At 38.9% G+C, this 15,434-nt stretch overlaps 1 protein-coding gene across 4 annotated transcripts in view; it reads left to right on the top strand.

The window, feature by feature from the left end:
- gria4a (glutamate receptor, ionotropic, AMPA 4a) overlaps positions 1–15,434 on the top strand; it is a 330,120-nt gene that overhangs the window by 189,646 nt on the left and 125,040 nt on the right. For all 4 annotated transcript variants that reach the window (XM_061919263.1, XM_061919262.1, XM_061919265.1 and 1 more), the window contains exon 10: positions 8,007–8,117. In XM_061919263.1, coding sequence (XP_061775247.1) covers positions 8,007–8,117 — 111 coding nt within the window. The remainder of the gene's footprint in view (positions 1–8,006; positions 8,118–15,434) is intronic.

Raw genomic sequence — 15,434 nt, 5'->3', positions numbered from 1 at the left:
TGCATTAAATGTATTTAATGCATTAATTTCATTTACTGCATTAAATGTATTTAATGCATTAATTTTAATTACTACATTAAATTTATTTAATGCATTAAATGTATTTAACACATTAATTTTATTTACTGCATTAAATGTATTTAATGTATGCAATGTATTTAATGCATTAAATGTATTTAATGCATACATTTTATTTACTGCAGTAAATGTATTTAGTGCAGTAAATGTATTTAGTGCATCTAGACCAGTGGTCCCCAACCTTTTTTGTATCCGCGGACCGGTCAACGCTAAATAATTTGTCCCGCGGAACGTTTTTGTCATGAAAAAAGGACGTTTTTGTGGTTGGTGCACTAATTGTAAGTGTATATTGTGTTTTTTATGTTGATTTAATAAAAAATAAAAAAAAATTTAAAAAATAGTTTTTTTGTTGTTTTTTTTAAATAAAAATGAATAAAAAATTATTCCGCGGCCCGGTACCAATCGGGCCACGGCCCGGTGGTTGGGGACCACTGATCTAGACAACAATTTCAGTGCCATTTAAGTCTTTATTGTTCGCAAAATCCATTAAATGACTTTTCATGCTTTTTACAAAACCAAATTCCAACTAACTTTGTAGAGGGGTCAAGAAAAAATTTGTAAAATATTGTTGAGTATTTCCCTCCCTTCACACATCCCCCTAGATTAGATCTGGGCAAAATCCTACGTAAAAGAGGAGATATGTTAATTTTGTTGTTAATATTCAATGTTTTATTGTTCATAGTTAATATTGTAAATCCTACATAAAAGAGGAGCTATGTTCATTTTGGTTTTAATATTCAGTGTTTTATTGTTCACAGTTAATATTTTAAATCCCACGTAAAAGAGGAGCGATGTTCATTTTGTTGTAAATATTCAGTGTTTTATTGTTCATAGTTAATATTTTAAATCCTACATAAAAGAGGAGCTATGTTAATTTTGGTTTTAATATTCAGTGTTTTATTGTTGACAGTTAATATTTTAAATCCCACGTAAAAGAGGAGCGATGTTCATTTTGTTGTTAATATTCAGTGTTTTATTGGTCATAGTTAATATTTTAAATCCTACATAAAAGAGGAGCTGTGTTCATTTTGGTTTTAATATTCAGTGTTTTATTGTTCACAGTTAATATTGTAAATCCCACGTAAAAGAGAAGCTATGTTCATTTTTTTGTAAATATTCAGTGTTTTATTGTTCATTGTTAATATTTTAAATCCTACATAAAAGAGGAGCTACGTTAATTTTTGTTTTAATATTCAGTGTTTTATTGTTCATAGTTAATATTGTAAATCCTAAATAAAAGAGGAGCTATGTTAATTTTGGTTTTAATATTCAGTATTATATTGTTCATAGTTAATATTGTAAATCCCACGTAAAAGAGGAGCGATGTTCATTTTTTTGTAAATATTCAGTGTTTTATTGTTCATAGTTAATATTGTAAATCCTACATAAAAGAGGAGCTATGTTAATGTTGTCGTTAATATTCAGTGTTTTATTGTTCGTAGTTAATATTGTAAATCCTACTTAAAAGAGGAGCTATGTTAATTTTGGTTTTAATATTCAGTGTTTTATTTTTCATAGTTAATATTGTAAATCCCACGTAAAAGAGAAGCTATGTTCATTTTGTTGTAAATATTCAGTGTTTTATTGTTCATAGTTAATATTTTAAATCCTACATAAAAGAGGAGCTATGTTCATTTTGTTGTAAATATTCAGTGTTTTATTGTTCATAGTTAATATTTTAAATCCTACATAAAAGAGGAGCTATGTTAATTTTGGTTTTAATATTCAGTGTTTTATTGTTCACAGTTAATATTTTAAATCCCACGTAAAAGAGAAGCTATGTTCATTTTTTTGTAAATATTCAGTGTTTTATTGTTCATAGTTAATATTTTAAATCCTACATAAAGGAGGAGCTGTGTTCATTTTGGTTTTAATATTCAGGGTTTTATTGTTCACAGTTAATATTGTAAATCCCACGTAAAAGAGAAGCTATGTTCATTTTTTTGTAAATATTCAGTGTTTTATTGTTCATTGTTAATATTTTAAATCCTACATAAAAGAGGAGCTACGTTAATTTTTGTTTTAATATTCAGTGTTTTATTGTTCATAGTTAATATTGTAAATCCTAAATAAAAGAGGAGCTATGTTAATTTTGGTTTTAATATTCAGTATTATATTGTTCATAGTTAATATTGTAAATCCCACGTAAAAGAGAAGCTATGTTCATTTTGTTGTAAATATTCAGTGTTTTATTGTTCATAGTTAATATTTTAAATCCTACATAAAAGAGGAGCTATGTTAATTTTGGTTTTAATATTCAGTGTTTTATTGTTCACAGTTAATATTTCAAATCCCACGTAAGAGGAGCGATGTTCATTTTGTTGTTAATATTCAGTGTTTTATTGTTCATAGTTAATATTGTAAATCCCACGTAAAAGAGAAGCTATGTTCATTTTGTTGTTAATATTCAGTGTTTTATTGTTCATAGTTAATATTGTAAATCCTATATAAAAGAGGAGCTATGTTAATTTTGGTTTTAATATTCATTGTTTTATTGTTCACAGTTAATATTGTAAATTCCACTGTCTTTATTTTCATTTAAATTTTGGGTGTCCCTTTCAGTAAAAAAAAACTATAAAATGCCATTCCGTGTTTTTGAGGTGGTCCGTCATAACTTTTTAAGAATTCTGTCGGACGTTGTTTATTTTTTTTATTAGTAATCCTGGAAAAAAGAAGGGACCCAAACTGTACAGCAGATTTGTACAGCAAAATGTTTATATATCATTCATGCACACACATACACATTGGCCCCTCCGACACATTTTTTTCTCTCGATGTGGCCCCCGAGTCAAAATATTCCGACAGAATGTGGCCCACATCTAAAACCACCGCAGGGGTGTTGGGGGGGGGGGGGGGGGGGCAAGTAGATCAAAAACCGAGACAACAAGGCGGCGAGCCCAAGAATACTGATGTATGCACAAATAAAGGCTGAAATGCAAAAGCTGGCAAGGAGACGTCACATAAGGTCACGGAGGAGAAACTACATGTCTGTGTTTACAAATACTGGAGGATTTCAAACAAATGTTCCCCACTGTGGTGTCGAAAAGACATCTCCCTTACCAGAAGCCAGGAGAAAAGTTCAAGACCTCTGACTTATTTCAACTGTTGTCTACAAATATTGAAAGGAGAGAATATTTCCCATAAACATTGGGTCTCAGCTCCGTTATTTTCCGTTTTTTCGACTATTTTTCGGAACCTTGGAGACATCATGCCTGGTGGGTGTGTTGTCGGAGGGTGTAACAACACTAACAGGGAGGGATTCAAGTTGCACCACTGGCCCGAAGATGCCAAAGTGTCTGCCGCCAGACCCCCATTGAATGTGCCGGAGTGTCTCCACATTTTACCGGCGATGACAGACATGGCACAGAGATGTATGGATAACCTGCAGATGCATTTGCAACCATAAAGTCAACGAAATCACAAAGGTGAGTTTTGTTGATGTTGACTTATGTGCTAATCAGATGTATTTGGTCGCGGCGTGACTGCCAGCTAATCGATGCTAAAATGCTACGCTAATCGTTGCTAACATGCTAATTACCGGCGGTGCTAAAGCAGACATGGCAGAGTTAGTATGGATAACCTGCAGATGCATTTGCAACAATAAAGTCAACTAAATCACAAAGGTGAGTTTTGTTGATGTTGACTGCCAGCTAATCGATGCTAACATGCTACGCTAATCGATGCTAACATGCTAATTACCGGCGGTGCTAAAGCAGACATGGCACAGTTAGTATGGATAACCTGCAGATGCATTTGCAACGACAGTCAACGAAATCACAAAGGTGAGTTTTGTTGATGTTGACTGCCAGCTAATCGATGCTAACATGCTACGCTAATCGATGCTAACATGCTATTTACCGGCCGCACTAAAGCAGACATGGCACAGAGATGTATGGATAACCTGCAGATGCATTTGCAACAATAAAGTCAACTAAATCACAAAGGTGAGTTTTGTTGATGTTGACTGCCAGCTAATCGATGCTAACATGCTACGCTAATCGATGCTAACATGCTATTTACCGGCCGCGCTAAAGCAGACATGACACAGAGATGTATGGATAACCTGCAGATGCATTTGCAACCATAAAGTCAACGAAATCACAAAGGTGAGTTTGTTGATGTTGACTTATGTGCTAATCAGACATATTTGGTCGCGGCGTGACTGCCAGCTAATCGATGCTAAAATGCTACGCTAATCGATGCTAACATGCTAATTACCGGCGGTGCTAAAGCAGACATGGCAGAGTTAGTATGGATAACCTGCAGATGCATTTGCAACGACAGTCAACGAAATCACAAAGGTGAGTTTTGTTGATGTTGACTGCCAGCTAATCGATGCTAACATACTACGCTAATCAATGCTAACATGCTATTTACCGGCCGCGCTAAAGCAGACATGGCACAGAGATGTATGGATAACCTGCAGATGCATTTGCAACAATGAAGTCAACTAAATCACAAAGGTGAGTTTTGTTGATGTTGACTGCCAGCTAATCGATGCTAACATGCTACGCTAATCGATGCTAACATGCTATTTACCGGCCGCGCTAAAGCAGACATGACACAGAGATGTATGGATAACCTGCAGATGCATTTGCAACCATAAAGTCAACGAAATCACAAAGGTGAGTTTGTTGATGTTGACTTATGTGCTAATCAGACATATTTGGTCGCGGCGTGACTGCCAGCTAATCGATGCTAAAATGCTACGCTAATCGATGCTAACATGCTAATTACCGGCGGTGCTAAAGCAGACATGGCAGAGTTAGTATGGATAACCTGCAGATGCATTTGCAACGACAGTCAACGAAATCACAAAGGGGAGTTTTGTTGATGTTGACTTATGTGCTAATCAGATGTATTTGGTCGCGGCGTGACTGCCAGCTAATCGATGCTAAAATGCTACGCTAATCGATGCTAACATGCTAATTACCGGCGGTGCTAAAGCAGACATGGCAGAGTTAGTATGGATAACCTGCAGATGCATTTGCAACGACAGTCAACGAAATCACAAAGGTGAGTTTTGTTGATGTTGACTGCCAGCTAATCGATGCTAACATGCTACGCTAATCGATGCTAACATGCTATTTACCGGCCGTGCTAAAGCAGACATGGCACAGAGATGTATGGATAACCTGTAGATGCATTTGCAACAATAAAGTCAACTAAATCACAAAGGTGAGTTTTGTTGATGTTGACTGCCAGCTAATCGATGCTAACATGCTACGCTAATCGATGCTAACATGCTAAATACCGGCCGTGCTAAAGCAGACATGACACAGATATGTATGGATAACCTGCAGATGCATTTGCAACGATAAAGTCAACTAAATCACAAAGGTGAGTTTTGTTGATGTTGACTGCCAGCTAATCGATGCTAACATGCTATGCTAATCGATGCTAACATGCTAATTACCGGCCGTGCTAAAGCAGACATGACACAGAGATGTATGGATAACCTGCAGATGCATTTGCAACGATAAAGTCAACTAAATCACAAAGGTGAGTTTGTTGATGTTGACTTATGTGCTAATCAGACATATTTGGTCGCGGCGTGACTGCTAGCTAATCGATGCTAAAATGCTACGCTAATCGATGCTAACATGCTATTTACCGGCGGTGCTAAAGCAGACATGGCAGAGTTAGTATGGATAACCTGCAGATGCATTTGCAACGACAGTCAACGAAATCACAAAGGTGAGTTTTGTTGATGTTGACTGCCAGCTAATCGATGCTAACATGCTACGCTAATCGATGCTAACATGCCATTTACCGGCCGCGCTAAAGCAGACATGGCACAGAGATGTATGGATAACCTGTAGATGCATTTGCAACAATAAAGTCAACTAAATCACAAAGGTGAGTTTTGTTGATGTTGACTGCCAGCTAATCGATGCTAACATGCTACGCTAATCGATGCTAACATGCTAATTACCGGCCGTGCTAAAGCAGACATGGCACAGAGATGTATGGATAACCTGCAGATGCATTTGCAACGATAAAGTCAACTAAATCACAAAGGTGAGTTTGTTGATGTTGACTTATGTGCTAATCAGACATATTTGGTCGCGGCGTGACTGCCAGCTAATCGATGCTAAAATGCTACGCTAATCGATGCTAACATGCTAATTACCGGCGGTGCTAAAGCAGACATGGCAGAGTTAGTATGGATAACCTGCAGATGCATTTGCAACGACAGTCAACGAAATCACAAAGGTGAGTTTGTTGATGTTGACTTATGCGCTAATCAGACATATTTGGTCGCGGCGTGACTGCCAGCTAATCGATGCTAACATCCTATGCTAATCGATGCTAACATGCTAATTACCGGCCGTGCTAAAGCAGACATGACACAGAGATGTATGGATAACCTGCAGATGCATTTGCAACGATAAAGTCAACTAAATCACAAAGGTGAGTTTGTTGATGTTGACTTATGTGCTAATCAGACATATTTGGTCGCGGCGTGACTGCCAGCTAATCGATGCTAAAATGCTACGCTAATCGATGCTAACATGCTAATTACCGGCGGTGCTAAAGCAGACATGGCAGAGTTAGTATGGATAACCTGCAGATGCATTTGCAACGACAGTCAACGAAATCACAAAGGTGAGTTTTGTTGATGTTGACTTATGCGCTAATCAGACATATTTGGTCGCGGCGTGACTGCCAGCTAATCGATGCTAACATCCTATGCTAATCGATGCTAACATGCTAATTACCGGCGGTGCTAAAGCAGACATGGCACAGAGATGTATGGATAACCTGCAGATGCATTTGCAACTATATCACGTTTCCTTCCACCCACATTTAATGCGAAACAAACACTTACCAATCGACGGATTTGAGTTGCTCCAGTGTCAAAAGATGCGAAAGTCCTGATCGTTTGGTCCGCACATTTTACCGGCGATGCTAACGCAGCTATTCGGCCATGCTATGGCTATGAATAGCGTCAATAGCTATTCGCTCGATAGCTTCAGTTTCTCCTTCGATACTTTCATATTCCAACCATCTGTTTCAATACATGCGTAATCTGTTGAATCGCTGAAATCCGAGTTTGAATCCGAGCTAATGTCGCTATATCTTGCTGTGTTGTTTACATTGGCAGCACTGTATGACGTCACTGGAAAATGGATAGTGTCTTCGAAGATAGCGAAAATAAGGCACTTTAAAGCTTTATTTAGGGATATTCCGAGACCGGTAAAATTTCTAAAAAAAAGCCACTGAGAACTAATTTTTATTGTTTTTAACCCTTTTGAAATTGTGATAAAGTTCCCCTTTAAGGTGCGGGCCCCGTGTTTGAGGCCCCTGGTGTATATATAGCACAAAGTAAAAAAAAAAAACTCTGTATGCAGTGTTATTTCATTTTAAATTTCAAAAGAGTTTTATGGCTGCCATTGTTTTCTTTATTTTGTGAAACAGGTCAAAAAAGCTCTTAGAGTGGTAAAGGTTGCCGACCTCTGCTTTGACCCAAAGTCAATAACTGCTATTGTTCCTCTTGTTCTTTGAAATTTTACTTATTCAAATATGCTTTTAGACAAATGCGTAGGACACTTTGCTAAATGAAGAATGTATCGGACGGATGAGTTTATGGTGCATGTATGCATTATAAACGTCCCTGTTCAGAAACGCACCTCGACTTTGTCTGCTTTTCAGCCAACCTCGGCATATATAAAAGTCTGCAGGGACGTAAAAAAGGAAGACGGATGAGATAAGACGATTCATATTTCCTTCCTGGTGCGAGATACTCTTAAAACAAAGAAAAAGCACAATGTTTGCTTGGGTCCCCCGGGGGAAATCTGTGGCTGGACTTTTATTCTGTTTCTAACTTTCCGTTCTTTCCTCCGTCTTATTAGTCTGGGAGTCTTTATTGCGATGGAGTTCCGGACGAGCGCGCTAATTGTTTTCTTCTTTATCACCGCTGTCAGATCGGCTACTGGAACGACATCGACAAGCTGGTGCTGGTGCAGAACGAGAACGCCTTGTCCAACGACAGCTCAGCCATGGAGAACCGGACTGTGATCGTGACCACCATCATGGTAACGTCACCTACTTTCTACATCGTAATTTTTGGCATGGTTCAATTGAGATTACCAAACAATTCAGTTTATTTTCAATTGAGTAGACTGCAAAGACAAGATATTTAATGTTCACACTGAGAAACTTCTTTTTTTTTTCCAAATAATCATTAACTTAGGATTTAATGGCAGCAGCACCTTGCATTTACCAGTGTGTTACATGGCCTTTCCTTTTAATGACACTCAGTAAACGTTTGGGAACTGAGGAGACACATTTTTTGAAGCTTGAATTTTCTTTCCCATTCTTGCTTGATGTACATCTTAAGTTGTTCAACAGTATTTTACTATGAAGCCACGCTGTTGTAACAATAAGCTGAAATAAGCAGGGGCGTCCATGATAATGTTGCTTGGATGGCAACATATGTAGCTCCAAAAATCCGTATGTACCTTTCAGCATTAATGGTGCCTTCACAGATGTGTAAGTTACCCATGCCTTGGGAACTAATACACCCACATACCATCATAGAAGCTGGCTTTTCAACCTTGCGCCTATAACAATCTGGATGGTTCTTTTCCTCATTGGTCCGGAGGACACGACGGACACAGTTTCCAAAATCTATTTTGAAATTTGGACTCGTCAGAACACTTATCCACTTTGCATCAGTCCATCTTAGATGAACCAGAGTCAGCAGCGTTTCTGGGTGTTGTTGATAAATGGCTTTGGCTTTACATAGTAGAGTTTTAACTTGCACTTACAGATGTAGCAACCAACTGTAGTTACAGACAATGGTTTTATGAAGTGTTCCTGAGCCCATTTGGTGATATCCTTTACACATGGAGGTCAGTTTTTGATCAAAGGGTTGTAATATCATCGCTTACGTGCAGTGATTTCTCCAGATTCTCTGAATCTTTTGATGATTTTATGGACCGTAGACAGTAAAATCCCTAAATTCCTTGCAATAGCTCGTTGAGAAATGTTGTTCTAAAACTGTTCGACAATTTGCTAATATTGTATTCTGTTTATATTTACATCTAACACAATTTCCCAACTCATATGGAAAAAGGGTTTGTAACATAATAGTGAGAGTCCAGTCCATAGGGGATCTAACATAATAGTGAGAGTCCAGTCCATAGTGGATCTAACATAATAGTGAGAGTCCAGTCCATAGTGGATCTAACATAATAGTGAGAGTCCAGTCCATAGTGGATCTAACATAATAATGAGAGTCCAGTCCATGGTGGATCCAACATAATAGTGAGAGTCCAGTCCATAGTGGATCCAACATAATAGTGAGAGTCCAGTCCATAGTGGATCCAACATTGTAGTAAGAGTCCAGTCCATAGTGGATCTAACATAATAGTGTGAGAGTCCAGTCCATAGTGGATCTAACATAATAGTGAGAGTCCAGTCCATAGTGGATCTAACATAATAATGAGAGTCCAGTCCATAGTGGATCCAACATAATAGTGAGAGTCCAGTCCATAGTGGATCCAACATTGTAGTAAGAGTCCAGTCCAGTGGATCTAACATAATAGTGTGAGAGTCCAGTCCATAGTGGATCTAACATAATAGTGTGAGAGTCCAGTCCATAGTGGATCTAACATAATAGTGTGAGAGTCCAGTCCATAGTGGATCTAACATAATAGTGTGAGAGTCCAGTCCATAGTGGATCTAACATAATAGTGTGAGAGTCCAGTCCATAGTGGATCCAACATAATTGTGAGAGTCCAGTCCATAGTGGATCCAACATAATAGTGAGAGTCCAGTCCATAGTGGATCTAACATAATAGTGTGAGAGTCCAGTCCATAGTGGATCTAACATAATAGTGAGAGTCCGGTCCATAGTGGATCTAACATAATAGTGTGAGAGTCCAGTCCATAGTGGATCCAACATAAGAGTGAGAGTCCAGTCCATTGTGGATCTAACATAATAGTATGAGAGTCCAGTCCATAGTGGATCTAACATCATGGTGAGAGTCCAGTCCATAGTGGAGCTAACATAATAGTGAGACTCCAGTCCATAGTGGATCTAACATAATAGTGAGAGTCCAGTCCATAGTGGATATAACATAATAGTGAGAGTCCAGTCCATAGTGGATCTAACATAATAGTGTGAGAGTCCAGTCCATAGTGGATCCAACATAATAGTGAGAGTCCAGTCCATAGTGGGGCCGACAAGACACCACCCCGCTCTGTAAGTCTGAAGTGTCCGGACTTGAACTGGTTCAGGTGCGGCAAAGACAAGTAGAAGTCACGATTGGCTGGAGGCTGAAGTTTATTACTTTTATGGCGCTAATAAGGAGCCAAGTGGGGAAGAGCGGCAGGAGAGTCCTGCGGCCATATTTGATTCACAAGTTGGGGGTTGGGGGGGAAACGGGAAGAATTGGAAGCCAAGCCTCAGAGCGTGTCCACGAGGAGAGACACTTGATTATACTAATATCTCATTAGCAGGCAAATCTAAAAGTGACCTCGGACCGCCGCTTGGACGTGACCTCGGTTTAGTCTCTGACGTGCCAATGGAATAATGGTCTACTCCTTCCTGACTATTCAACGTGTGACTGCTTTCACCTCACACATTTGCCTCGTTCCTCCACACGCTTTCTCTTTCCCTTTTCAGACAAACACGCAAAAGGACGCAATTGTGCTTTGAATCTGATCAAAACTTTCATTTCTGAAGTCGGTAATTGGAAGAAACGCCGATAAATGTCCTGGGATAGGTCAAGGACAAGTGTTTTGTCACTAATTCGGGTTCCATATCTCTTTTTGTTGCCATTCTGTAGACAACATAACCACGTATCAAGGTCTGAATGAAGCTTAGAGCAGCATTTACTTGTATGACCCAATGCAAACAACCTTCCATAGTCATGGTGCAAAAAAATAAACAAATGCTGACAGACATAACACAGTATAACACAATTTGTGTATGTGGAACAAAAACGTCCAGGGTGTACACCACCTTCCGCCCGAATGCAGCTGGGATATTGTCCAGCACACCCCGCGAAACAAAAGGGACAAACGGGAGAAAACGGATAGATGGATAGCTTCAATTCTCTTTTTTTTTGCCATTTTGTAGACAACATTACCACTTATTAAACCCTGAATACAGCCAAGTGCAGCATTTACTTGTATGACCCAATGCAAACAACCTTCCATAGTCATGGTGAAAAAAAAAATAAACAAATACTGACAGACATAACACAATTTGTGTATGTGGACAAAAACATCCAGGGTGTATGCCACCTTCCGCCCGAATGCAGCTGGGATATTGTCCAGCACACCCCGCGAAAAAAAAGGGACAAACGGGAGAAAATGCATGAATGGATGGCTTCAATTCTCTTTTTTTTTTGCCATTTTGTAGACAACATTACCACTTATTAAGCTCTGAATACAGCTAAGTGCAGCATTTACTTGTATGACCCAATGCAAACAACCTTCCATAGTCATGGTGAAAAAAAATAAACAAATGCTGACAGACATAACACAATTCGTGTATGTGGACAAAAACGTCCAGGGTGTATGCCACCTTCCGTCAGAATGCAGCTGGGATATTGTCCAGCACACCCCGCGAAAAAAAAGGGACAAACGGGAGAAAATGGATGAATGGATGGCTTCAATTCTCTTTTTTTTTTACCATTTTGTAGACAACATTACCACTTATTAAGCTCTGAATACAGCCAAGTGCAGCATTTACTTGTATGACCCAATGCAAACAACCTTCCATAGTCAAGGTGAAAAAAAATAAACAAATGCTGACAGACATAACACAATTCGTGTATGTGGAAAAAAACGTCCAGGGTGTATGCCACCTTCCGTCAGAATGCAGCTGGGATATTGTCCAGCACACCCCGCGAAAAAAAAAGGGACAAACGGGAGAAAATGCATGGATGGATGGCTTCAATTCTCTTTTTTTTTTGCCATTTTGTAGACAACATTACCACTTATTAAGCTCTGAATACAGCCAAGTGCAGCATTTACTTGTATGACCCAATGCAAACAACCTTCCATAGTCATGGTGAAAAAAAATAAACAAATGCTGACAGACATAACACAATTCGTGTATGTGGACAAAAACATCCAGGGTGTACACCACCTTCCGCCCGAATGCAGCTGGGATATTGTCGAGCACACCCCGCGAAAAAAAAAGGGACAAACGGGAGAAAACGGATGAATGGATGGCTTCAATTCTCTTTTTTTTAGCCATTTTGTAGACAACATTACCACTTATTAAGCTCTGAATACAGCCAAGTGCAGCATTTACTTGTATGACCCAATGCAAACAACCTTCCATAGTCATGGTGAAAAAAAATAAACAAATGCTGACAGACATAACACAATATAACACAATTTGTGTACGTGGAAAAAAAACGTCCAGGGTGTACACCACCTTCCGCCCGAATGCAGCTGGGATATTGTCCAGCACACCCCGCGAAAAAAAAAGGGACAAACGGGAGAAAATGGATGAATGGATTGCTTCAATTCTCTTTTTTTTTGCCATTTTGTAGACAACATTACCACTTATTAAGCTCTGAATACAGCCAAGTGCAGCATTTACTTGTATGACCCAATGCAAACAACCTTCCATAGTCATGGTGCAAAAAAATAAACAAATGCTGACAGACATAACACAATACAACACAATTTGTGTATGTGGAAAAAAAACGTCCAGGGTGTACACCACCTTCTGCCCAAATGCAGCTGGGATATTGTCGAGCACACCCCGCGAAAAAAAAAGGGACAAACGGGAGAAAATTAATGAATGGATGGCTTCAAATCTCTTTTTTTTTTGCCATTTTGTAGACAACATTACCACTTATTAAGCTCTGAATACAGCCAAGTGCAGCATTTACTTGTATGACCCAATGCAAACAACCTTCCATAGTCATGGTGAAAAAAAATAAACAAATGCTGACAGACATAACACAATTCGTGTATGTGGACAAAAACATCCAGGGTGTATGCCACCTTCCGCCCGAATGCAGCTGGGATATTGTCCAGCACACCCCGCAAAAAAAAAAAGGGACAAACGGGAGAAAATGGATAAATGGATGGCTTCAACTCTCTTTTTTTTGCCATTTTGGAGCCAATATTACCACTTATTAAGCTCTGAATACAGCCAAGTGCAGCATTTACTTGTATGACCCAATGCAAACAACCTTCCATAGTCATGGTGAAAAAAAATAAACAAATGCTGACAGACATAACACAATTCGTGTATGTGGACAAAAACATCCAGGGTGTATGCCACCTTCCGCCCGAATGCAGCTGGGATATTGTCCAGCACACCCCGCAAAAAAAAAAGGGACAAACGGGAGAAAATGGATAAATGGATGGCTTCAACTCTCTTTTTTTTGCCATTTTGGAGCCAATATTACCACTTATTAAGCTCTGAATACAGCCAAGTGCAGCATTTACTTGTATGACCCAATGCAAACAACCTTCCATAGTCATGGTGAAAAAAAATAAACAAATGCTGACAGACATAACACAATTCGTGTATGTGGACAAAAACGTCCAGGGTGTATGCCACCTTCCGCCTGAATGCAGCTGGGATATTGTCCAGCACACCCCGCAAAAAAAAAAGGGACAAACGGGAGAAAATGGATAAATGGATGGCTTCAACTCTCTTTTTTTTGCCATTTTGGAGCCAATATTACCACTTATTAAGCTCTGAATACAGCCAAGTGCAGCATTTACTTGTATGACCCAATGCAAACAACCTTCCATAGTCATGGTGAAAAAAAATAAACAAATGCTGACAGACATAACACAATTCGTGTATGTGGACAAAAACGTCCAGGGTGTATGCCACCTTCCGCCTGAATGCAGCTGGGATATTGTCCAGCACACCCCGCGAAAAAAAAGGGACAAACGGGAGAAAATGGATCAATGGATGGCTTAAATTCTCTTTTTTTTGCCATTTTGTAGACAAGATTACCACTTATTAAGCTCTGAATACAGCCAAGTGCAGCATTTACTTGTATGACCCAATGCAAACAACCTTCCATAGTCATGGTGAAAAAAAATAAACAAATGCTGACAGACATAACACAATTCGTGTATGTGGACAAAAACATCCAGGGTGTATGCCACCTTCCGCCCGAATGCAGCTGGGATATTGTCCAGCACACCCCGCAAAAAAAAAAGGGACAAACGGGAGAAAATGGATAAATGGATGGCTTCAACTCTCTTTTTTTTGCCATTTTGGAGCCAATATTACCACTTATTAAGCTCTGAATACAGCCAAGTGCAGCATTTACTTGTATGACCCAATGCAAACAACCTTCCATAGTCATGGTGAAAAAAAATAAACAAATGCTGACAGACATAACACAATTCGTGTATGTGGACAAAAACGTCCAGGGTGTATGCCACCTTCCGCCTGAATGCAGCTGGGATATTGTCCAGCACACCCCGCGAAAAAAAAGGGACAAACGGGAGAAAATGGATCAATGGATGGCTTAAATTCTCTTTTTTTTGCCATTTTGTAGACAAGATTACCACTTATTAAGCTCTGAATACAGCCAAGTGCAGCATTTACTTGTATGACCCAATGCAAACAACCTTCCATAGTCATAGTGCAAAAAAAATGACATAAATCCAACCAACACATGATGCTAACAGACATACACAATATAGCACAATTTGTGTATATTAGATATTAGGGTTCCTGGTTCAATCCCCACTTTATGACCCAATGCAAACAACCCTCCCTAGTCATAGTGCAAAAAAAATGTAAAAATCCAACCAACACATGATGCTTACAGACATACACAATATAGCACAATTTGTGTATATTAGATATTACGGTTCCTGGTTCAATCCCCACCTCGTCACGTCCGTTGTGACCTTGAGCAAGACACTTCACCCTTGCTAAAGCTAAAAAATTATGTTTTTTGATACTTTGTGCCATCTTGGAAGTATGCTAACATGTTTTATTTTAGCATACTAACATGAGCATACCAATGTTTTTTTGTTTTTTGCTAGCTTTTTAGCTAATGTTGTGCATTTAAACCTAAAAAACATTATTTTTGATACTTGGAGCTATAATAGAAGTACGCTAGCATCTTTTGTATTAGCATGCTGACATTAGCATGCTAATGTTTTATGGCAGCTTTTTAGCTCGTTTTGTATGTTTACACCTAGTGCCTTTTGGATTTTACCTTTTAATCCTGTCACGTGCTAGCATGCTAACTTTAGCATGTTAAAATTTTATGCTAGCTTTTGAGCTAGTTTTGTATGTTCAAACCACAAAAAAAAAATGGGATTTGAATACTTGGCGCCATCTTAGAAGTATGCCGGCTTCGACTGACCCCAGGCCAGAGGTTTAGGGCAAACAT

The sequence above is a fragment of the Nerophis ophidion genome, linkage group LG13 (genome assembly GCF_033978795.1).
Source record: "Nerophis ophidion isolate RoL-2023_Sa linkage group LG13, RoL_Noph_v1.0, whole genome shotgun sequence".
Lineage (NCBI taxonomy): Eukaryota > Metazoa > Chordata > Actinopteri > Syngnathiformes > Syngnathidae > Nerophis > Nerophis ophidion.
This window is presented reverse-complemented; position numbering and strand designations above follow the sequence as displayed.